The 26,196-nt window shown below is 47.7% G+C and overlaps 1 protein-coding gene across 1 annotated transcript in view; it reads left to right on the top strand.

The window, feature by feature from the left end:
* WDR36 (WD repeat domain 36) overlaps positions 1 to 26,196 on the top strand; it is a 433,115-nt gene that overhangs the window by 277,380 nt on the left and 129,539 nt on the right. The window contains exon 18 of the mRNA XM_078675494.1: positions 23,154 to 23,251. Within this exon, the coding sequence (XP_078531620.1) occupies positions 23,154 to 23,251 (98 nt within the window). The remainder of the gene's footprint in view (positions 1 to 23,153; positions 23,252 to 26,196) is intronic.

Raw genomic sequence — 26,196 nt, forward strand, 5'->3', positions numbered from 1 at the left:
CCCCGAAGACGCTCAGGGTAAGAGAGAGACAGAGGAGAGCCTACTACAACATGCAAGGCCAAGGTCAACCTCCGTCTTACTGGGACTTGGGCCTCTCCTGTGGGGAAGAGGACAACATCGCCGAGGGACCAGATGACTACATGGTCGTAGAGGCCGATGCGAAATCAACAAAGGAGGCAAGAGAGACCTCGACCTATAGGACCCCGACAGACTCTCGAAAATCAGAGTCAGACTCGGAAAACAGAGTCTAAGTCCTCGAAAGGAGCACTGGCACCGAATCATTAGACGTACGCAGCTGCATTCAGGGACAAACAGCCCAGCGATTCCTACGAAAAGCACTCCCAGTCGGCAAAATCCCAAGACAAACCTAGGTCGTCGAAGCACGTCCCCGAAAAGCAATGCTCTACGCTGAAGGAAAAAGACCCGAAAGGGACTTCGACGTAGACATCAAAGAGATCTTCCGAAACCCTCGGTGCTGAACAAGCCGCCTGTAGGAAGGTGGATATCTGACTATGGTTACCCCCAAACTTTTTGCCTGGTGTTTAGCTGGTTTTTGACATAGTTGGCCTGGGATCCTGCTATTCAGGGCCCCAGGCTAATTGCTCTCTCCTTAAAATGGACTTCATGTACCTTAGGTACATACCCAATTGGAATTGGCTCACCTTATTGGCCCCTGTAACAGTGTACCCAGGTACCCAGGGCATAGGTGCTTCCAAGGCCTACCAGGGGCTGCAGCATGTATTATGCCACCCCTGGCCTGGCCTCCATATTTTGACACAACTGGCTGATCACTCAGCTGGGGTAAGTCGGTGTAACCACCCCTTACTTAGGTGTAGTATGCCTATACCTAACCTAAAATGGACACATATGTTCCTATCGGTCACTCCTATGGAAGGCCTCATCAATCCTGGAGGCAGAGTGCTTGGAAATATGTGAGATGGTGCTTTGGCATGAGCTGAGCCTGTCTGCAGCTTTCGGAACCATGTCCTTTAGCTGTTTCATGATATTGCCATACCATATACTCTTAAGTGCATTATGAACCTCGCGGTTAAATGCTATCTTGGGTTTGGCTTTATCAAAACATGTCGAGTAAGGTGTCATACGAATTGGAATACTACCCCCTCGCCAGTTCTGGCGACGGAGTAGCATTCCACCCTTCTAGAGGGACACGACATGTACCTAGCCTGAACCCCGGTTAAAGTTAAACAGAGCCTTAGCATCACAAAATGGATGCTGCCACCACAGACACAAGTCTGACCTCCTGCTGCTGGGAGTCCTTCCAGCGAGGGCAGCTTGGACAAAGGGTTTCCTGCCTGGGGAGGTGCTAGCACCACTCCAGACAGGATTTTGTGTATTGGGTAGGACAGGGCTGAATAGAATCAGACATGCCTGGGGCACACAAGGTGTCCCTGTGCATAGGCCAGTTCAAACCGGTGCTGGGGCTTTCCAGCCCCAGTCCTGGCGCGAAACTGGACAAAGGAAAGGGGGTGTAACCACCCCCCTTCCTGGTTCCACCCAGAGGAGGGACCTAGTAGGTGATCCGGCCCCCCAGATTCGAATAAGAGTGGGAGCTGTGTCCTGAGACTTCAGATCATCCTGAATCAACTTGAAATACAGAAGAAGACTGGACTTCGACATTCTGCTGCTCAGAAGACGGAAGAGAATCTCCCTTGTGGCCAAGGAGTGACCACCCTGTGAACACAGGCACCAACCAGCAACTCGACGTCTGCTTTGCCGCCGCCTCCCGCCGGAGCCCGAGCCCAGAGCCTGACAAGACCCAGACTCCCAGACTTCTCACAGCCCGAGCCACAGTCCCTGCAAAGAAGGGACCCGTGGAGGCACCGAGAGACGTGGGACCGGACCTCTTGGAAGACCCCCGAAACGCTGACTGCGCAGCATCAGAGGCACCCTCGACGCTGTGCTTTGGGGTTTGAGAAGCCCCAACCTCGAGCAGCCCTTGCACCGAAGATCAGCCCCCCAGCATCTCCACGATCTGCGTGGGGCCCTTTTGCATTGTGCCACTCGTCGCGCCTTCCCGTCCACTTGCCACGCGGCTAGTGGCCATCTTGGCGACGAAACCTACAACTTTCACTGCAGGTCTGGTTGCTCCAGACTTGCTCTTGCTCCTGTAAAAAGGAGCACCTGCTCTGACCTTGCTGGTCCGAGTAACAAGCCTTTTTCGATTCCTGCGTGGCTTGCATTAGCCAAGGCCTGTTTGCTTCATTCAAGTTGCCGACACCGCCAACAGCGAGAAGCCTGCGTGGGACAGCTTGTGACCGACTCCTGGACGTCTTCGACCCCTCGTGTCCACGTGGCTGCAGAGAGAAGCTACACCTCGACGCCTGTTTGCACCAGACATCGCCTGGTTCCACTCTGGTTCCACGGTAGTCACTGGCTAGTGACTTTGAACATTGTCCCCTCTGCTTTCAGGTCTTCACCTCTTCAGATCCACCCTTGGATCCACCGGAACTCTTCACATCGAGCCGCCTGCAGCATCTTCAGCTCCAAGCACCATCGACCTGCGTGACGAAACCAGACACTACTTCGACCCTATGCACCCGCTTCCTGTGGGTGAGGTAACTCAGCTCCGCCGGTGTTCCCACACTGGTACACACCTCTAGTGTCTGTGTCTGAAGTTTCATCCTTCTAGGTCACTCGGAAGGTTCCTTTCTAACTAACTTTGTACTTTTTACGCACCATAGACTTTGCATTGGTGAGTGCGTGCACTTTAAACACTGCACCCGAGTCCCGCGGGCCTTTCCCGACTTCTTCACTGTTAGTCCCGAACAGCTCCAGCGATTCCCCAGGCCCTAGGCCTATTTCCTGTCCAAGGGGCATCTCTTATACCACTTTCTTAGTATATGGTTTAGGTGGCCCCTAGGGCTCATCCATAATTGTGCAACTTTTGTGTATTTTAACTGTGTTTTGTTTTAACGCATTTGCTTCTGTGCTCATAAAGAGTATCAGGGATATTTGTAGTAATAAATCCATATATATTTTCAATATATATCTGTGTGGTGTCCTTTCATTTGGTATTCAAGGGATTGTGTATGGTAAAACAGCTTGCTTCACATGCCTTTACAGAGTTTAGCCTAAGACTGCTTAGTCCATGCTACCCCTAGGATAGCTTGTCTATAAGGTTGACTTTACAACCTGCACCATAAGGGTTGCTTGGCATGGTACAAGGTGATCACTAGAACTAGTGAGCATCATATACCAAGCCAACTTCTCACACCGCCGAAATGGAGAGGAAGAAGAGAAGGCTCGAGGCCGAAATGGACGAAAAGGTTCACCATCCTGTCGAAGCCGACGACCATCGTCGAGGACGAAGAAGAGTTTGACGCCGAAGAGCCGCCGAAAACTCCGGAGCCCCAAGAACACCAAGAGGAAGAGGGCATGTACTATCACGAGGGAGAAGGCGAGGAAGACCGGCAAACAAGTTTGGGCTCTGCATCCTCGGTGGTGCAGGACCTGGATTGTCAGGATCTCGATGCCGAAAACCTTTGCCGCCAGATGACATTGGCATCTACAATATGGTCATCAGAAACGCGGCAACAGCTTATGGGGTGAAATTGGAAGAAGAAAAACCAAAAACCTGCTTCCTCTTAGAGACACTGCTCCCAACACAAACTAGGTGTCAATTCCTCCCCATGCTCCCAAGTGTCCTGGACCAGGGAAGGGAATAATTCAAGGAGCCCTCAATCTGCAGGTCTGTCACACCTAGGACAGAGAAGAAGTACAAACACTCCTCTAAGGATCCACCATACATACTGGGATCCATCAAAGCTGACTCCATCATTGCAGCAACAGCCAGAAAGAGGACCAACGTTCCCACAAACTCTGGCCCACCACCAGACAAGGATAGTAAGAGGATAGACCTCACTGGGAGGAAAATAGAGAGGAATGCAGCAGTCCACTGGTGCATTGCCAACTCTAATGCCCTACTCAACAGGCATATATACCAGCATTGGGAGGAGGTCGGACAGCTGAGCAATATCAACAGAGAGAAACACACCTGGTGGAGGAAGGCAAGAACATAGCAAACTCATGCCTAAAATCAGCCCTGGATGCGGCAGACACATCCAGCAGACTCATGATGATCGGGGTCGCAGAAAGAAGACATGCCTGGCTGAGAATCTCAGGCTTCAAGCCAGAAGTCCAGAACAACATTCTGAACACTCCCTTCAATGGAGAAACCCTGTTCGGAGCGCCAGTGGATGAGAAACTGACGCAACTCAAAAAGGAAAATGAAACTGTAAGGTCCATGGCGGCCTTGCAATTCAGAGGAATGAGAAGGGGCACCCCGACACAGAGACCAAACGGAAGGGGGGGAAACCAGCCAGGAACATCACATCAGACATTCCAGCAGAACTACCAGGGCAACAACCAAGCGCATCAGGGCCAGCAGCAGCAAAACTGGCAATACCAGCCTAGGGGCCAGTCCTTTCGCGGAAGGGCGAATGGGCGAGGACAAACCAGAAGAGGGGGCCTGCAACGCACCTCAAAGTGACTCCGCTCCACCAAACGTGCCCACCCACAAAACACCTCGAGGGAGGTAGGCGGGGGGGGGCACAACAAAATAAGCAAAAAGGCATTACACGTACTAAAAACAGGGATCAACGAACATGTAACACCAGTAGGAGGCACACTAAAACACTTCTTCCAGGAGTGGAAGAAAATAACGACAGACAAATGGATACTGAACATCATACAGTTCGGATATTGCATAGAATTGGAAAAGAGGGCTCCAAACAGGAAACCAAAAAGAAGGGCGCGCTCTGCAAAAGAACTAGCACTACTCCTGAAGGAAGCACAAGAACTTCTCCACAAGGAGGCGATAGAAACAGAACCATTCAAAGAAAGAAACTAGGGAGTGTACTCCATCTACTTCCTCGTGCCAAAAGTGGACGAAACATTAAGACCCATCCTGGATCTACGGTTCCTAAACCAATACATAAAAACTAAAAAATTCAAAATGACATCCCTACAAGAAGTCATCCCTCAGATAAGGGACGGAGATTTTATGTCCACCATAGACCTCAAAGATGCCTACCTACACATTCCCATGAACATACAGCACAAACATCTACTGAGATTTGCCATAGACGAAGCGCACTACCAGTTCACAGCCCTGGCCTTCGGACTAAAATCAGCACCAAGGGTCTTCACCAAATACCTTGCAGCAGTAGTAGCGCACCTAAGGAGGGAAGGGATTCATGTATACCCCTACCTCGACGACTGGCTAATAAAAGCAAGATCCTACAAACAATGCCAAAGACAGCGGGTCACACAGACGCTGACAGAACTAGGATTCTCAATACACTGGGGGAAATCCTCCATGGAACCAGAACAAGTGAAGATCTTCCTAGGAGCACAGATCAACACCATACAGAGCAAGGTGTTCCCCAGCGACAAGAGAACACTTGCCCTGCTGAAAGAGACACGTCTATACCAGAAGGTGCGAGCTCTGACAGTGAGGACAGCAAGCAAGATCATGGGGATGATGGCGTCCTGCAAACACCTAGTCCCCAAATACGACTCCACAGGAGACCATTCCAGGAATGGCTCCAACAGCAATGGTCACAAGCTACAGGGAGTTGGGAAGATCTAGTGGTTGTAACGCATGCAGTGCAAGAAGAGATAGCGTGGTGGAACAAGGAGAACATAACAAAGGGGAAGCCTTTAACATCACCAAACCCAACACTGACCGTCACCACAGATGCACCCCAGAGGGGATGGGGAGCACACATGAACCAGCTCAAGGTGCGGGGTCAGTGAACTCCAACAGATGCGATCAAGCACATCAACTACCTAGTACTATGACCGTGTTTCTTACCCTAAAAGCCTTCCAGAAACAACTGTACAAGCAGAGAGTGTTGATACAAACCAACAACACGACAACAATGTTCGACATCAACAAACAGGGAGGAGCACAATCAGTTGCACTAGCCAACCTAGCGCAGGAGATATGCATATGGGCCATCCCACTATAAATAGATCTCCTGGCTATACACCTACCAGGAAAGGACAACGTGGGAGCAGACAGACATCAGCATCCCACGAGAGGGAGCTCAATGCACAGGAAGCGCAAAAGCTATTCAAAAAGTGGGAACACCAAAAATAGACCTATTTGCAACACACCAGAATGCAAAATGCCAATACTGCGCATCCAGGTAACCAGGGGAATGGTCCCAGGGGAATGCCCTATGGATAAGCTGGTCGAAAACATTTGCCTACGCTTTTCCCCTGATACCACTGATACACAGGGTACACAGCAAATGCATAACCAGCAATATGACACTGATTCTGGTGGCACCTCAGTGGGCCAGGCAGTCCTGGTTCTCACAAATAGTGGAGATGGCGCAGGGACCACCTCTCAAGTTCGCAAAAAGAAAAGACCTGCTCACCATGCAAAACTGGGAGGTACTTCACCCAGAGCCAGAGAGCCTCTGCCTGGCGGCATGGCTCCTGAAGACGTAGAGTTTGCACACCTGAATGTCCCAGAGAGCACACTGCGGGTGCTACGGGAGGCAAGGAAGCCTACCACACGGAGGTGCTATGTGGCGAAATGGAAAAGATTCACACAATGAAGCGTCAGGAAAAGCTACACAAGAAAATGACCAAGGAATCCACTGTGCTAAAATATTTAACACACCTGCTAAAAGCAAAACTAAGCTCTAACTCGCTGACAGTGCACCTAGCAGTGATAGTAGCCTACACAAGAGGAGAGATGGGAAAGAGCTTCTTCACATCCCAAGTAGTAAAGAGATTCATGGAAGGGGCTAAAAGGATCGCCCCACCAAAGAGGGTGCCGCCAACTGCATGGAACCTTAATTTAGTCCTAACAGAACTTATGATGGTGCCTTTTGAACCTATCCATAAAGCCTCACTACATATGCTCACAATGAAGACAGCCTTTCTAGTGGCAATCACCTCGCTACGCAGGGTAAGCTACAAGAAGCCTACATCCAAATACACACTGACAGGGTGGTAATGAGAACGGACGCACACTTTATGCCAAAGGTGGTGTCAAGGTTTCACATGAACCAGACAATACAGATTTCAAGCTTCTTTCAGAACCCATCCACAACCGCAGAAAGGGCACTGCACACTCTGGCGCTAGAATGCGTTACATTGAAAGCACTAAAGAGCACAGGAAAACAAAGCAGTTCTTTGTGTCCTTCGGGAGCAGTTTCATGGGAAGACCAGTAATAAAGGGCATTATCGCACGATGGATCGCACAAACTATACAATTCTGCCACAAGCAGGCAGGGCAGGAGCTACTAGGAGGGGCACAAGCCCACTCTACTAGAAAAAAGGGTGCAACAATAGCCTTCCTGGCTAACACACCCTTACAATTCCATTTGGAAAGGGTTAAATACACTGCATTCAGTGTCTGTGAGCATGGCACACGCCATGCTCACAGTGTTTTCAGATTTGTTTGCACCACATCACGCAGCCTGCAATTGCAGTCTGCATGAGTATGCTTGTGTTCCCTTAGTGTAGCGCAATAACGTGCTGCAGCCCTTAGGGACCCTCTTTAGTACCAGTGCCCTAGGTACCAGGGCTACCACTTACAGAGGTGCTAAAGGTCTTGCCAATTGGAGTACAATTGAACAGCTACATTGTTTTGGGGAAGGAGCACTTAGCACCTGGTTTGCAGGAACTGACTGCACTTCAGCCAAAATTGCATCACATACCGGGCAAAAAGTTGGGTGACAATATTAAAAAGGGGCACTTTCCTTCAATGTTAGCTGTCAATCATTCAGATGTGGTTTGCAGCTGAATGGCGAGTGCTTTCTCATTGATCTTTCTGACGAGAGAGAGATGAGTGAAGTGGTGGTAGTTGGCAGTATTGTCCTGCTTTTAGCAAGCAAAGGATATTTTTTGTCTTGAGCTTTTTAGGCCAGATTCTTTGAAGAAGCGAGATGTAAACAGTGTTGAGGAGTGATGTGAGGTCATCTGCATGGAGGTTTTTCATGAACGAAAATGGGAGGAGGTCATCTGCTTAGGTGGGTGACCTTGAGAGAGTGAAGGGTGTTGGCGAAGGCAGTGTGTGGAAAGTTTTTCCTATTGAAGAATTTGTTATTATATTATATTTCTTGTACTGCTTGTTATTCTAATTCAAGCATGTGAATCTAGAGAGATTCAATTTTGGATAAGAAAAAGTTACATACCTGTATTGATAGTGTAAGACGTTGGGTTATTACTTGATCAGGATGTGAGGCCTGCACATGCAGTAGGTCACAATTGTCTCCTTGTTGGGAACCAAGCACTCCAGTTTAGCACTTCACCCTCTCAGGGTAGCGTAGCAGAGCAGTCCAAGTATACTCAGGGGAGGTGATGTGGGCTAGTAATCGTAAATTCTCTGATTCGCAATACTAACCCCCCCGCCCCCCTTTCCTACACCAGACCCACCCTCCTCCTATCTTTAGGCGAACCTAAACTTGTAATCATTCAAAACAGTCCTACAAAATCTGTTGGATGGTGACCTCTGCAGGGTGCGATATTCTGTCAGGTTTAACATGATTGGCTGAATGTTTGTTACTTTTAAAAAACGTGAAGATACTATGGGACTCCCAGCTCGATGTTGGAGGATCATTCAAGCTGGTGAATCTCTGAAAGATGCCAGTACTGTAGGAAAACCATAACTGGTAAATAACTGTTTTCTTACTTTTCCTTGGGCACCTTTTTCACCTATGAATTAGTAATAAAAGGCCTGCCAATGTGGAAAACCGGAATCACATATTTGTTTTCCAAAGATGTGCTGCCCTTAGCTCACACAGTGAAGTCTGTGGAAAGGCTGGCATGATTAGTGGCCAATGTCATATGGACTGTTAGTCCCTGAAGGAAAGAATGTTACACACTGTCTCAGACAGATAATGACTTCCTATTTCTGGTATGTCTGCAAGAGGACTGTCCAAAAGTGTCCTTATGATAACTGAAGTACCTTTTGGAAAATCTCATGGGAATTCTTATGCACTTGTGTACATTATCTACTGTTCTACTTTTAAAAGAACACTGCGCTTAAGCAAGACACTATACCAGATTTAGATATGTATTTAGAAATGTAAATGAAAAATAGCCCCAACATATACATGACACCGCTTATCAACATAGTCTAATCAAAGATCATCAGCCATCGTCTATGCCAGTGACACCCAACTCATTCTTTCACTCACAGATAAGACAACCACAAACAACCAACTTCACCAACTGCATGACGGTGGTGGTAAACTGGATGTGAACCAAGTGGCTGTAGCTCAACTCTAACAAACGGAAGTACTGGTCTTCATGGGGCTTTAACTGGTGGGGTCAGAGCTTGGAACAACAACCAAAGACCTCGCAGAAAATCTAGGTATCAACCTAGACGACAAACTCATCATGACAGCTCAAGTCAGCACAGTGGGAACCAGCTGCTTCCACATCCTACTCAATGCTGTAAATATCTTCAAATGATTGCCTCAGAACGCCAGACAGACCATCACACAAGCACTAGTCACCAGCAGGCTGGAGTACGTCAACACTATCTGTGCCTGAATCGCCAAACAGCTCCTACACATTCTCCAGGCCATCCTGAACATTGCTGCAAGACTCCTACTTAATCTCTCTCACTGTACCCACATCACACTGCTCAACAGAAAGCTTCATGTGTTCCCCGTTCAAAAGCGCAGTTAATTCAAACCCCTCATGCACAAGACACAGGACCGGAATACTTGAACAGCTGTATTGACTTGCACCAACCCACCAGACACTTATGCTCTGTCTGACTCTTACTCACACACATTCCCCACATCCGCAGAAGCAGAACTGGAGGCCACTGATTCTCCTACATCACACTCAAGACATGAAACGACCTCCCTCAGCATGTCAGAGCCTACTCCTCACTTCTTGAGCGCAGCACGAAGCTGACGACCTAGCTCTTCATATAATCTCCTCGGGGACCACACATCTAGACATCTGCCCAAGTGCCTTGATACCCTCTTGGGTGATTAGTGCGCTATCCAAATCAACATACCAGATAAAAGTACACTTTCATAGTAAATTAAAACATAAGCATTACACTGATGTTTGGCTGTATGCAATCAGCGGCCAAAAATAAACTATTTGCACAGTACAAAATAATGCATAGATACACAACAGTTTGACTGCCTTGAGTTCCTAGTTTCTATGGGCCACTGCATTGATGACAAACAGATTGTGGCTCAGGTGATGAGGAGACTAGGTGCAGAGCAGATTCTTTTGAGTCAAATGAAATCATTAGGGTCTTTGGTGTATCTCTTTTCTTGGTACGTAACATGCTTGTTCCCGGAGAGCTGTACGGGTTTGGGTTTGAAAGATTCTGTTTTAAATGTCCATGTGTGTATGCAGAGTGGAATTGTTAATGTGTTTGAGTGCATTGACATCTGTTGTTGGCTGGTAGGTTAGAGAGTTTTTTTTATTGTTAGAATTCCACGGGTAAATCTTTGTAGGATCGGTATGCTGCAGTACCCGAAATCAGATATGGATATGGAATCTGCCCTCTTCATCGTTGCATTTCCCTTTCAGACGGCGGTACACCAGTGAGAGAAAGCAATGTATAGTACCCTACCATAAAATGTGGTGGTAAGACTAGGTGAAGGGTACCATCTCAGAATGGTTATTCACTTATTCTTTAGTTCCACTGTGCAATAATTAATACTGCTTACTTCAGTGAGCAGCTACCTTGTACTAAATTACAAATGGTGTTCTTGCTTAGTAGTATTAACACTACTAATGGATGATGAGGTACGTCATTAAAGTAATTCAATAGTTTGGCAGCAACATTCCCCAATTCTGTGGACAGTCACAGATTTTTTCAGGGCAATGCTCTGGATTTTGGGATTTCCTTAGCAGAGAGAGTTTATGTGGCAAGCATAAGGACTGATCACTAGGCGGACTGTGTGGTTGTTTACATACATTCACACCTATTTTCCCTGCTTTGATTCTCAGTATTGCTTAGTATGTTGATGTAGTTTTCTCTATTATAAATATTGCTTTTCTTGGATCCACATTAGCAAGATCTCCTTTACTATAGACTTGAGCAATCATCTTTTCCTTTGTGATGACGCCTGAAAACAAATTATGGTAGTATGCTGTGTTTTGGCATTGAGGTTTTCATTGGAAAGTATGCCTCAGCTTTTTTTGCAGTAAAAGGTGACAATGCCATGTTGCTGGAAAACAGTAAATTAAAAAAGGGAAAAATGAAGCGGTATTCATGGCAACTGCTTTTATTGGCTACATTAGGTGCTGTTTGTTCAAACTAAGTACCACAATTTTACATATTGCGGCGCTCTTAGCTGAGTTCTTAATGTGTTTGGTAATGTCCAGTTTCGGGTCTAGCGTGATGCCTAGTGACTTAAAAGAGTCGGCCAGGGTGGGGTTCCCATTGAGCGCATCATTAGCATTTAGCCATTCGACCATTTGGGGGTTCTCTTCTTTGTTCGATAGGAGGAGTAATTTGGTTTTGTCAGGATTCAGTTTTAAGTGGTTACTTGACAGCCAGTGATGCACTTCCCTCATTATGTTATTGAGTCTTTGAATGTCTTTGACGGAGGAGGTTTCCAAGTAAATCTGAGTATCGTCAGCATGTAGGTGGAAGGGAATGTTAGATTTTTTTGAGTAGGGTGGTGAGGGGTTCCATGTAAATGTTGAGAAGTTGGAGGAGAGCACAGACCCTTGAGAACTCCCCTACTGACTGGGTGAAGGTCTGACTCAAAGTTTTTGATTTTGATTCTCTGGGTGCGGTTGTGTAGGAAGGAGGAGAACCATTGGAGGACCACTTCATCATGTCCGGCTCTTTCTTGGAGAACCTTAATGAGAAGTTTCTGATCTACCGTGTCGAATGTTGCTGATGGGTCTAGGAGAATGAGGAGACAGCATTGGTCTGAGTCAAGTGATTTGTGGATATTATCGATGATGTTGAGGATCGCGGATACAGTGCCGCAGCCTTTCCTGAAGCCAGACAGATGGGAGTCAAAGAGGTTGATACTGTCCATGTGTTGAGTTAATTGTTGAAGTACACATCTTTCAAGGATTTTGGATAGAAGACGAAGGCTAGAGACAGTTCTAAAGTTATTAAAATCCTTTATAATCCAGGTCGGGTTTTTTCAGCAGTGGGGTGACTTGCACCACTTTGAGGCAGTCTGCAACGACCCCGCTTTTTAGGGAGCTGTTTATAATCTTGTACCAGAGTGGGGCTAAGGAGAGTTTCAGCTTTTTGGTCAGTTGCGCGGGTATAGGGTCTAGGACGTGAGATGTGGGCTTGGAGGTAGAGATCAGTCTGACTATCTCAGCTTCCTGAATGGGATGTAAGAGTAGTCTGGGTTTGCTGTGGGGTAAGGGAGCCCTATCATACACTCCAGACGGACTGCTATTGGTCAGGGGGGCGCTTTTGATGCCCAGTGAGAGCTCGATCTTGGACATCTTGTCATTTATTTATTTATTTATTTTATTTTGAAAGTTTTATATAGCGCGAACAAGATCTTTGCAGATATCAGAGCGCTTTACAAAGAAGGGGTACGAACAGGAGAGTAAATAACATTGGGCATAGCGTAGTTGTAGGTAATAAGTGGGGTGGGGTAGGTACATGAGGGAGCAAAGTCAAACAGGTGCGTCAATAATGCTAATAGTACAAACAAGTGGGAGCATAGACAATCAGGTAAGTCGATAATACAAGTAATACAAATAAGCAAAGGGATCGAACAAGTAGTACAGATCGGTGCAGAGTCTTTAAAGAGTCCAAAATAATAGTTCAAGTGTTTTTAGCCATGAGGATAGCTTTTACTTCTTTCTTAAAAAGTGTAGTGGAGGAGATGAGCCTGGTTTCAGGAGGGAGTGAGTTCCAGATCCTGGGTGCCATTCCTGAAAAGAAGCGTTTATAAGTTTTTTCCTTCCGGAATCTTCGAGGCTTCAGCAGAAGATTGTTTGTGCCTCTAGTGATTCTAGAGCCGCCAGAAATTGTCAGCTTCTGAGTGAGGTAGCCGGGTGAGCTCAGGTGTACAGCCTTGTGCGTCATGCAGGCGATTTTCAGATGTATTCTGGCTTCAAAAGGCAGCCAGTTCAGGGATTTCAAGTCAGGGGAAATATGTGAGTGTTTTTTTGACCCAGTGATGAGTCTCGCTGCAGCGTTTAGAGAAGCTCTTAGGGGTGCGGTAGTAGTTAGGGGGAGTCCGCAGAGGGCGATGCTGCCATATTCTATTCGAGGGATGACTAGTGCTTGTACTGCAGTTTGGAAGTCTTTGGCTGGGAGGAAGGGTTTAAGTTTCCTCAGGGTATTGATTTGGTAGTTCGCTCCCTTAGTAGCCTTGCTGATATGTTGCTGCATGTTGAGATTGGTGTCAAGTGTTATGCCTAAAGATTTTGCGGAGTCCACGATGGTGGGTTGGACATTGAGTGCAGTTAGGTGTTTAAGCCAAATTTGAGTGGTAGAGATGTTCGCGGGAGGTGAGATCAGCAGGAACTCTGTTTTCAGAGCATTGAGTTTGAGATGATTATCGGCAAGCCAGGATTGGGTGCTTCTGAACGTTGAGTTCAGGAGCAAAATGTCTTTGGGGGATTGTAATTTGAGATATAGTTGGGTGTCATCGGCGTACATGTGAAAGTGTACATTGGATGCTTGTAACAAGGTGGTGAGAGGTTCCATAACTAGGTTGAACAAAGTTGGGGATAGGGAGGATCCTTGGGGGACGCCTAACGATACAGGTATTGGCGTGCACATCAGGTTGTTGCTCTTGAATTTCTGCGACCTGTTGTGTAGAAAGGAAGTGAACCACTTGAGAACAGTCCCAGATAGACCCATTCTTGTGTTTAGTAGTTCGAGTAAATTCTCATGTTTAACGGTGTCGAATGCTGAAGAGAGATCAAGAAGGATGAGGAGGCAGGTATCGTTTTGATCTAGGATTTGAAGGACGTCGTCAATTATGTGAGTCATAGCAGTTTCCGTACTGTGTCCTGCTCGGAAGCCTGATTGATGAGGGTTTAGCAGATCAAACTGATCAATGTGTTTCGTCAATTGTAGTTATGCGCATTTTTCCAACAGTTTGGCGAGAGTGGGAATATTGGTAATGGGACGGTAATTGTTTAGATCAGAGGGGTCGGCTGTAGGTTTCTTTAGTAAAGGTGTGACTTGTCCGACTTTGCGGGAGTCAGGGATGGTTCCTTGTTGAAGTGAGCTGTTGATAATTTTAGTCCAGAGTGGAAGGAGCAAAGGGGTAAAGTCTTTTACAGCGTTAGCAGGAAGGGGGTCCGTGAGGTGATTGGATGGTTTCAAGGTGCTGAGCAGTTTGCCAATTTCTTCTTCAGAGTAGGTGCCAAAGGATGACCATGTAGCATTGTTTTTTGGTTCAGTGGGTGTTATGCAGTGGGGTTTGGAGTAGAGGCTTGCGTCAATGAGGAGATCGCTCTTTATGTTGTCAGTTTTTTGGATAAAGAAAGCGGAGAAGTCTTCACAGGAGGGTGCTTCGCGCATAGTGCTGAGTGGTTGGGGTTGTTCCTTGGATTGTGATCTGATTAGCTCAAACAGTTTTCTCGGACGGTTTTTTGCTTGGTCGAGCTGGAGGCTGAAGAAATCTGATTTTGGCCGTTTTATTTTCCTGAAGTAGGCGTTTCTCTTTTTCTTCAGTGTTTTTAGGTGCAGTGCAGAGGGAGCTGATTTCCAGGTGCGCTCTGCCATTCGCATGGCTCGTCTATCCTCATTGAGACTCCCGTCGTACCATGGATTGGAGATTTTAGTGGATACTCTTTTTAGCTGCATAGGTGCAGCCTCATTAATTATTGAGGTCATAGCGTTGAGATAGTGGTCAGTCAAAGATTGAACGTCCGTAGCGCCGGTAGGGGGAAGTAGGAGATTGCAGCTGTTAGGGGGTAAAGAGTTTGGGTTGAGTTTTTTCAGGTCTCTTTTCCAGACTTTGGGCTTGAAGGGTTGAACCGGGTTAGATTTAACTTTTTCATTGATGAAGAATGTGACAATATGATGATCTGACCAGTCACAGGGTTGGATAGACTCGAGTTGGATAGAGTCCTCTTTGGAGATGATAAGGTCGAGGATAGAGCCTTTCTCGTGGGTCGGGCTGTTGCATATTTGGGTGAGGTCAAGAGCATTGAGGACATTTTTAAGACTATTTACCACCGCGACATTGTGATCGTTCCAGTGGAGGTTGAAGTCACCAAGGTATATTTGGGTGAGCTGCCGTCCGGAATTGGTTGAGATCATATCCATGATTTGTTGGGAGAAGGTGAGGTTGTCCCCAGGTGGGTGGTAAATGCCGTGAAGAGAGCATATCGGTTTGCCCTCACTGATGATATCGAGGCAGATGTATTCACAGGAAGTTGGGGAGGGTAGGGAGGGGGAGGTGACTTTCAGAACAGAGAGGTTGTTCCTGTAAATGCATGCGATTCCACCACCTATTTTGCCGGGCCTGTCAAGTCTAATGATGTGGTAGTTGGGAGGAACCAGAATGTCCATTATAGGTGTAGAAGATTCAGTTAGCCAGGTTTCAGTCATGATGATAAGGTCAAGGTCCAGTGTTAAGATGAGATCAGCGATGGCGGAGGAGTGTCTAGAGGCCGATCTGCAGTTGAGGAGAGTGCATGTCGAGGGTGGTAGAGGGTTCTAGAGAGAGGGGGTCTTTTCTAAGGTTATTAGGGATGGAGATTCTGTTGTTTATTGTGGGGGGTCTAAGGGGATTTGAGTGTATCGTGGGAATGGCGAGGTGTTTGGTGGATGTGTGGTTTAGGGGAGCTGGGTCGTAGGAGCGGAGGAGGGTGAGTGTGTCGAGGTCCGAAAGAGGGTTGCAGGGGCGACGGGGGCGGTTGTTGCGATTGCGAAAATGGATTGAAGTCCAGTGTGGGGAGTGTTGAGTGAGAGAGTCATCCGGAAGGGTGGGGGACATGTTGGGGGGGGGGGGGAGGTGGTGGTGGGTGAGGGGTGTCTTGGGTGTGTGAAGAGTAGTTCTTTGATGATGTGAATGTCTTCTTTGACCTGGAGGAGGGTGGCCATAATCTTGTCCAGCGTGGGAAAGGTGTTGGTGGTGGGGATGGAAATCAGGGGTGAGTGACTGCCCAGGGAATTAGCGTGCGGGTGGGGGGGGGGGGGGTGGGCTGGTGTTCGTGCAGGGCTCCATGGCGTCAGTGTACGGGTTGGTGTTAGGGAGGAGAGAGGGTTTGGGAGGGAGGGGTGTGGATGAAGTAGGGAGGAGGTTGGTGGTATAGGTGAGGGCATTGGTGGTAGGTGGAGAGAGCAGGGTGGAGGATGAGTGTATGTTAGTGGTGGTGGGGGTGCAGGTAAGGTAATGAGGGCTGAGAATGGGGGGGAAATTGGATTGGAGATGGTCCTGTTGTGGGGAGGGGGAGTTAAATTAAGAAAGGTGGTGTGTTCTGCGTGATTAGTTACAGGGTGGTAGTGGGGACTGAGAATGGGGGGGATAAAGGGTGGGATTTGTCGTTGTGCGTGTCATTCTGGTGCTGAACTGGGTTAGACGGGTTGTGGGTGGGAGCTGTGATGTCAGGGGTTAAAGGAATGGGAGTGGTATGAGTGGAGGTCCGATGGTTGGTAGGGGGTGTGGGGGTGCGGATGGTGTATGAGGGGGAGAGATCTGTGTCTGTGATTGAGGAGTGTGTGGTAGCTACAGCAGGTGGGTGATTGACTAGGGTGCCGGGGGTAGAGGTGAGGTGCGTGTCGTTCTGGTGCTGAACTAGGTTAGAAGGGTTGTGGGTGGGAGATGTGAAGTCAGGGGTGGTAGGACTGGAGGTGATATGAGTGGAGGTCCGAGGATTGGAGAGGTGCTCTTTGAAAGTGGGGAACAGGTTGTCTAGTAGTTCCAGGTTCCTGTCTGTGGATTGAATTAGGACAATCCCGTTATTGTAGATAGTAATGGTGGCTCTGCCTGGGAAGAGTTGGGATTCATTCTTCATTGAAGAAGTTGGCGAAGTGGTCGCAAAGTTATTTGGATGCCGGCACTGAGGACGTAACAGGTTTGGAGGTTTGTTGTCTTATGATGTTAAAATGCTCCTTGGGTCTGTTTTTTTGCGCTACCAGTGCGGAGCGGAAAAATGTGGATTTTCGTTCTTGATGTGACTGTTGTACTTCTTCCGGACTGTTCTGAGTTGTTCGCGGTGGATAGTAGTAGGATTGTTCCTCCAGTGTTTTTCTGTGGCTCTTAATTTTCTCCTTTCGGGGTTGTTGTTGGAGTCTAACCATGATCTAGATGGAATAGCTCAGCTTTTTTTTTATTTCATGGGTGCTAGTTGATCAAGCAAGACCACCATATTAAAGTTATAGAGCGAGGAGAGATCTGTTGTGGAGAGGTGGTTATTGCCTCTGCGGCGGAGTGAACTTAACCTTTCTTCCAGGATGCCAAGGGGAATCTGGGTGAGATTTCCAGACCATTTGGGTGGGTCTTGTACGGGTGGCAGAGATAGCACTCTTTGGTTGATGTGGAATAAGATAATGTGGTGATCCGACCAGTCAACGGGGAGTATGTAGTTGATCGTAATTGTGTCTCGATGAGCGATGATGGCATCCAAGGTTGCTCCTTTATTGTGAGTTTCCTCTGAGCAGTGCTGAGATAGATTATTGTCGGAGAGAAGATTGTTTAGAGTTTGAGTTAGCGGGTTGTTCATGTCGATCCAGCGTAGGTTAAGGTCACCAAGGATTAGGTTGTTAGCATCTCCGAGTGCGCAATGGCCAATCAGGTCGGAGAAGTGTTCCCCAAATGTGGGGGTGTTTCCTGGTGGGTGATAAAGAAGGGGTTTTCTTTGTTTTTTTAGAGTTTTATATAGCGCAAACTAGACCCGAGACATCGGGTATCAGAGCGCTTTACATACCACCAGTTTCATTACAGAAGGACACATTCATTTTTGTTAGGCAGTGGGAGATTAAGTGATTTGCCCAGAATAACAGGATGTAGAGACGTCGTTGCCAAGACTCGAACCCGGTCCCCCTGCTTCGAAGGAGCCCGCTCTTGCCGTTAGGCTACATCCTCTCCCCAAATACCCTCTCTACCCTACTGATATAATGGGTAAACCAGATAAACAGCAACCTAAACTTTCCTTTGACACTAAGCGCAACCCTAAAGGCACCACTGCACATTCGGACACTGAATTAGACACAACAAACAACAAGCAAAGTCATGGAAACTGCCCTCCAAGCTATACAGCAAAGCCTCCAGGCTATTAACGGGAAATTAGACTCACTCACCCAAAGAGTGGACAATATATCCACCAAATTGGATAAGCAGGGTGAACGTCTCGACGCAGCAGAGGACCGCATAACTGCAGAGGAAGACGAATCTCACAGCACAACACGTAAATGTACAGAAATGGAGAAGCTCCTGGAGGTCATTGACAGAGTATTGTACTATTATCCTTGGTCTTGATGTTGACGGTAAGACATTCAAAGGAGCTATACTTGCAAGTGTCCATTTCAACTATGGCGATGTTGTCCTTGTGAATGACAGCTCCACCTCCACCTCGTTGATCTTTTCTGTCTTTGTTGATAATAGTAAAACGTGGGGGCCCAAGCATATCCTAGCATGGTGGGGAGATCTCATTTAGCCAAGTCTCCGTGATGAGCGCAATGTCTATGTCCTGGGAGAGGATGGCTTCTGCTAATTCCGTTGCATGCTTAGAGGCTGATCTGCAGTTAATGAGCATGCAGATAGTGGAAAGCCCTTTTTTGCTGAGATTCTTTCCAGGTGGGGCACTAGGTATGGTGGTGAGGAAGGACAGGGGTCTTGTGGGTTTAGTGGGGGTGGGGTAGTCTCTACTGAAGCCTGTGATCACTTGGATTTTGGATTTAGGGGAGGCTGTGGGAGGAGAATCGTATGTTGAGGCTAGATCAGCTGCTTCTTATGAGGACATTGTGGCTTTGGTTCTTGTAGGTCTTTGTGTCTGGATCTCTGCATCCTTTCTTAGAAGTCTCTGTATCCGGGACACGGGGCTTTGGTCTTATGGGACTCTGTCAAGATCTCTGTGTCAATTCTAGTGGGTCTCTGTAACCGGGTCGCATGGGTGGTTAAGTACCCGACAGAGTGCTTTAAATGGTTAGCTGGTCGGGGTGGGAGCCCTGGGCCGGGATTGCTGGGGCTTTCGGGCCTTGTCGAGGTTAGTTAAGATTTTGTTTAGGCCCAGGAATATTATTTATAACTGACTTTAATAGGGCAAGACAGTGTGCCTTGTTTTCAGGGGCGGGGTGAGGAAGTCTTGGCTAGGGCCATTTCATGGGGTGGAGAGCATGACTGTGTTATGGTGTCTATTGCTATTTGTGTACATCATGATGCCTCTGTTTGTGACCCTCGGTAGGGGGTGCAAAGGGTCATGTCGTGAATTCATCCTCCTGATTTCTGCAGAAGGGAGAGAGAAGACAGTGGACCGTGCCAACGGGGCAGGTTTATGATGTTGATGCTGGAGAGTCTGGGGGGGTGGTTGGGTGTGATGTTCATTGGGGAGTTGGAGGTCTCGATTCGTGGGGGTGGAGGAGTGGGTGGTGACTCGAGAGGGGAGGCTGGAGGTTCTCTCAAGGAGCATGGCAATGGATGTTTGCTTTACCTGGTGGGACAGGTTGTCCAGGGAAGGGTGCTGGGACCGGGAAGGTCGAAGCGTGTGTAAGTGGGCGGTTCGGAGTGCAGGGAAGAGGGAGTCAAAGGCCTCTAGGTTCTCATTGTTTGCCTGTATCAAAACTATGCCATCCGAATAGATGGTCACCGATCTGTTCCCTCTCCTTGTCGAGTGGTTAGGGAGAGAGGTTGTCAGTTTACAACTATGTGTGATAGTCATCATTTTGGAGATGTGAAGTTGCATTCTGCATGTAGTATTCAGTTATCAGGTCTATCCGTTTGGAAGATGAGGTCCATCTTCTCTGCCCTTTGGAGGTGCAGTGATATGCGTCCACGAATAGTGTTTCTGGATGCTGTCGAATTAGTCTGTTTGAAGTTTCTTTTCACTTTCAGGGAGAGGTTGGGGGGGAAGCTAATTGTGAAGGAGTTCACGCGTGAGGTTTCAAGTGGGTTGTAATGGTGGGGTTGGTGGAAATTGGCTTGCCCAGTGAACTTGTTGCGTTTCTTTGAAAGGGGGGGGGGCATGCTTCTGCTAGGGTGGGGGATCTACATTGGTCAGGTTGTGTCATCCAGGGGAAGCTGGTCACGACGTGAGGCTGAAAGGCACGTGAGGGATCTAACTAATATGGGGGCCGTGACACTAGATTGGGAGAAGAACTTCAGCGTAAGGATGGTGGAAATGGGTGTCTGTGGTTTCTTGTTGCCCTGTTCTGAGGTGGAAGGAAGACAGTGTGCTAGTGTGTGATGAGGTCAGTCCCTTGTAAATTGTACCACAGGTACCAAGGGCACTGTAGCCAGGGAAGACCTCTAAGGGGTGCAGCACTTCTTGTGCATCCCTTAGAGGCCCTGTACCTTTACACACACACACCCTGCCCTGGCATAGGTCACCCACCCCTCAAGCTGGGAGCACTATACCAGTGGTGAGGGTACAGGGGCATTGGTCCTTTACCCCTACAGTATCGAAGCATTTATTGGACCTTGTTAGTGCAGTAATGCCATTAAGAGTATATGGTGCTGGGAGTTTGACATTACGAACTCAACATCATAATGGCTTTACTGAAAACTGGGAAGTTTGGTATCAAACTTCTCAGCACATTAAACCCACACTGATGCCAGTTTGGGATGTAATGAAAAATGCACTCAGGGGGCCTCTTATAGAGGCCCCCTGAAAAACGACCTCTAGTGTCCAGGCTGAGTGGCTGCTTGCCAGCTGCCACCACCAAACATGTTTCTGGACTGCTGCCCTCGGAGGTCTGGAACAATGCACATCCTGGAACGAGGTGCCTAGCCTCCTCCCCCAGGATTGGCAGGGTCAACGAAGGGGAAGCTTCAATGGCTTGCCGCCTTTGTGAGCTACCCCAGCCCTTTGCTGCTTCCAGCAACTAGCTCCCACCGATCCTGACCTCACTTTGGGCCGGAGAATCGGTTGGAAAACCAAGTGAGGAAGGGAGGTGTGCCCATCTTTGATAACCCCACCCCTCAGGTGGAGGAGGCGAGGCGAAGCACAACTCTGTCCTTGCCATCTTGCAGATAGGGGGACTCCACATACTAGGGGGTGTACCCACCCCAAGGAAGGACCCATTGGTCCCAACGTTTACCTACCCGTAACACCCCTAAATCTAGTATTTAGGGGCAACCCTGAACCTTGCCTCCTCAGAAAAGAATAGTCAAGAAGAGAAGAAGGTCCGAAAGAAGCCGTGCTGAACTAAGAAGAGGGGGCCGCCCACTAACTTGGCCCCAGCCCTACCGGCCTGTCCCCACCTCAAACCTGCTTGAGCAAAATCCCGGTGTGTAGTGCAGCTAACAACCTCGAGAACCTGGAGGACCTAACTTCCAAGCCAAAGACTTTGTCTCCCTTGAGCACTGGATTTGCTCACCAACAGACTGTAGCACCAGCCAAAAACAGTGAGTTTGCACCTGACGCCAACTTGTTAAGTTCGAGTGGCCCAACACCACGAGGAGGTCTCCCCGGCGATCCTGACCTGAGATCTGGTGATCTCTGACCCACCTCGAATCTCAAAGCAAAGCCTGCAGCCTCTTTCTGGAGGATTCCCCGACCGTGACCCGAGTTGGTAATAAAACACATTGCCTAAAGACACCCATGCACCCGATGCCCCACGGCTTTGGGTGGCCCAACCCACAGTGTCACAGCATCCCCAGGCATCTTACCTCTCCAGAAGGTCTTTGTCCCGAGCCTGTAGTCTTTGTTGCAACCGGAGAATCCCCGTTGAAATCAAAAGGGCACCAGACACAAAACCAGCACCCTGCACCCAGCCGCCCCTGCACCGCTGCGGGTGTACTTTGGGTGTTAACTCTGAGCCCCCTTTTCTCTGAGCCTAACACCAGGAGCTTTGCTCCCACAACCTTGTGGCCTGCTCATGAGCAGCCACCAACTGGAGGCCCCCTATCCCTGATTGGATAACATTGGGCCTCAGCAATCTGCACCCAGCCACCCTAGTGCCGCTGAGGTTGTTTTGAGAGTGTTTCCTTTACCCTGGGGGAACCCGGGATTCTTACCAACTCCCACAACCAAGTACTTACCCGTTAAGCGATACACACATTTTCTCCATAGGAATAGATTGACTGATTTTCCTTGAAAATTGTTTTAAGTGTGGAGTTCGTTTTTTATGAGAACTTGAAAAACTGCAAATAACTAAAATCTGCTTTGCTTACCTTTTCTCTAGGAAATGTCCCAGTGTGATATCTAGGCATATCACACCGAGTAGAAAAAGTAATCCATAAAGTAATCTGTAAAGTAATCTAACAGTAATTCCCACTGTATTGAAAAGATTTACAAACCTGTCACAAAGACATTTTCATTCAGCTTGCTTGTATTGTTCAACCTGCCTTGAAAAGTACAATTTACACTTACCTGTAACAGGCTTGATTGGTTCTAGAAAATAAATATAACTGAATATTATTTTTTTATACAAACAAATTGGTCTGAGTTCAGTCTTTAAGTGTGTGACATCATTTGCTGCCTGAGTGTGTATAACAAATGCTAAACACTACCCTCTGATAAAGCCTTACTGCTCGCCCACACTACCACAAATGGAGAATAAGGTGCCATCCACGTTTATCTCTGCTTACCTTTGGAGTTCCACTAGAGTCTGTGCACACTATACCTCCTTTTGGTATAGTATATACATAGCCAGCTTCCTACAGTTGTGCCTTCTAATCCGAGCATATCAGTCAGAACTCTGTAATGTCTGCATGGTAGCAAGCTCCTGGCAATTAGCAATATGCATTTCTGCCCACTTTAGCTCCCTAATGCCAGAATTGTGAGGTCTTCAGTGAGGAAATATAAGCTACCTTGTATGTATTTAGAGACCAGCTCTTCCCCTTTGAGGATGGCTTCCTTGATTAGTTTTGTGTCTTCTGTGGAAAAAGTCCTCTTTCTTCCTGTTTTCTCTCTAGTCTCAAGCAGGTGTGTTGGTTCCCTGCTGACTTTGTCAAGTGACACAAAAATCTGCAATGAGCAAGTACAGTAGAAGCATCAACGTATAAACATTTGTGTATTCATTTCCTTTATACAGTACTTTCTAAGGTTTACTGAGTTTTGTTCTCTAATTTCTTTAGGTCAAATACTTCTCTATTTCGCCTTGTTTCATTACGACCACTGCCTGCAGATTATCAACCTTCTGTGGTGATGCTTCCTGGAACATGTCCTGTACAAGGTAAACAAGCAGCTCAAAGTAATATATTTTTTCCTGAAATACCAAAGCATTTTACTTTTTAGAAAGGAAAAGCAATTGTACCGGTGATAACTGTACATCTTGAGCGTGGAATGTGGCATTAGAATATATAGGCTTGAACTGGTCACAGTTGGAGTGAGCAGCGCATGAGGAGTATGCCGCTTGGTATCAAACTTCTCAGCACATTAAACCCACACTGATGCCAGTGTGAGATTTAATGTAAAATGCACCACAGAGCGCATCTTAGAGATGCCCCCTGAAACTCGACCAACCTCTAGTGACCTGACTGCGAGTCTGCCACCACCAGACACGTTTCTGGACCCCTGGGTCGAGAGCTTGCTGCTCTGGGGGGGGGGGGCTGAAACAATGCACATCCTGGGAGGAGGTGCCAAGCTTCCTCCCCCAGGATGGGCAGGTTTCACTAAGGAGAGGCTTCAAAGGCATATACCGCCTTTGTGAGCCTCTCCAGACCATTTGCTGCTTTCAGAAACTGGTCCCCACTGGTTCTACACCCCACTTTGGGCAGGAGAACCGGTGGGAAAAAGAAGTGAGGAAGAGAGGTGTGCCCATCTCTGCCAACTCCACCCCTAAGGTGGGGGAGGGGAGGTGAAGCACAACCTTGAGTCTCCACCATCTTGAGGATTGGGGGACCCAGCCAACCAGGGACAGGCTCCTGCCCCCCTCCCACTGGAGAGTGCCAGATTAAGGAGTGTACCCACCCCAGGGAAGGGACCTATTGGTCCTTGCCCTTTACCTACCTATAACGCCCCTAAATTTAGTATTTAGGGGTACCCTGAACCTTCCTTCCTCAGATCTAGCAACCACAAGAAAAGAAGAGAAGGACGAGAAGCCGTGTAGAGCTAACAAGAGGATGACGCCTACTGACTTGGCCCCAGCCCTTCTGGCCTATCTTCCCTCAAACCTGCTCCTGCGAAACCCTGGCGTGTCCAGCAGCCCGCAACCTCACAAAGGAGGACCTGCCTTCCTTCACTTTCAAGACTGTTTCTCCCGTGAACACCGGACGTGTTTAAACTGCAGCTTCTGGTGCCAGTCAGGAACCGCGAATCCAGCCCACTCTGCACCCACCGAACCTGGCCTGAGCTCGAGTGGAAAAACACCAGAAGGAGGTCCGCTGGCGATCCTGACCCGAGATCCGGCGACCCCTGACCTGCCTCAAGCCTCCAGATGACACCTGTAGCCTCAATCCAGAGGAGCTCCCTTGCCGCGACCAAAGCGGGTAAGAAAATACGACGTCCAAAGGCACCCATGCACCCAACGCCCCACGCCTTGTGTGCCCAATCCAACGGTGCCTAACCAACCCTCAACATCCCAACTTACCCCTCAAAGTGGTGGTCACTCCTGGATGATCCTCGTCCCCGAGCCTGCAGTGTTTCTTTGTCCCGGAGAATCTCCATTGAAATCAACAGGGCACCCGACCTCAAAACAGCACCCTGCACCCGTCCTAGTGCTGCTGAGGGTGCACCTTTGGTGCTACTTTAGTCCCCAACTTACCCTGAGCTAAACCCTAGGAGCTTTGCTTCCACAGCCCGTGGCCTGCTTGCCAGCAGTCACTAACCGGCGCCCCCCTATCCTCCATAGGATAACATTGGGCCTCAATACTCTGCACCCGGCCATCCTTGCGACACTGAGGGTGCAATCACAGTGCATCACTGACCCTCGGGGACCCCTGAGTCTAACCCCAGAACCTTAACTCCCACAGTCATTTACTTACCTGACCGCTAGGGCAGTCGACCTCGAATCCGGGGAGCTGGGTTCGAGTCTCGGCAATGATGCTGAACATCCTGTGATTCTGGGCAAATCACTTAATCTCCCTGTGCCTAACAAAAATGAATGTGTGTCCTCATGTAATGTAACTGGTGCTATGTGAAGCGCTCTGATACCCAATTCGGGTCAAGTTCACGCTATATAAAACTCTGCAACAACAAGCATATAACCTGTTTTCCTCCATAGGATAACATTGACAATTCTGTTTAAAAAAAATGCCCAAGTGAGGAGTTTAGAAAATGTTAATGTTCTTGAAAAATCATACCAATAACCTAAACGCATTTTCTCAACTCTTTTCAGTATATGTCCCTGGGCCATATGTGTGAAGGCAATTTTGCGATCGCAAATCAGCAGTGTCCAATGTATGACACAAAACACCCCTTGCAAAATAAGGAATCGCAAAATTTGCCATTCCCTATTATGCGATTGCATTTAAGGAATCGCAAATTGCGATTTCTTTTTATTTTAGTTCAAATTTTTTTAATTAGAATTTGAGGCAGTAAATAAATAGTAAAACATAATAAAAAGTGATACAGGTAATGAGTATCGATAAAGAATAATATATCAATGATGGCCAAGTTACAAATAATTCATTGGATAAATTGCATATAAGTATTGTAGAATACAAAGAATTAGTGACCGGAATCATAAAAAAATCAACAGTATCACTATGCAATAGAAAGAAGAGAAATAGCAAGAGAAAGGAAAAAAGGAGAAAGAGAAGATAAAGGAAAAAAGAAGAAAGCGGGGAAAGGAGAGGGAAGAAAAGAGAGAGAAACAAACTCCTGTGGGGCACCACACACAAACACACAAAACTCACTCAATCAGGTAACACAAAGGGATATTGAGCAACCAAACCTTTCGATGCTAAATCCATATACGCATCCAAAGCTCTCCAAACACCACTAGAGATCGAAGGAGAGAGATGGGCCTCATCAACCGAAGTGTGTGCGCTTCTCAAAAAGGAAACCCATGCCCACCATGTATGGTATGAGACTGAGGAAAAAGACTTCCAATCCATAAGAATCACTTTGACAGCAACAGTTAATAGAAGATCCATTAGTTGTACATCTAAGGAATCTAAAGGCAACGGGATTGGAGAGGCCAATGGACCCAGCATAATCATGGGAAAGGAGAGCTTG

This window comes from Lissotriton helveticus, chromosome 2_1, assembly GCF_964261635.1.
Source record: "Lissotriton helveticus chromosome 2_1, aLisHel1.1, whole genome shotgun sequence".
In the NCBI taxonomy this organism is placed as follows: domain Eukaryota; kingdom Metazoa; phylum Chordata; class Amphibia; order Caudata; family Salamandridae; genus Lissotriton; species Lissotriton helveticus.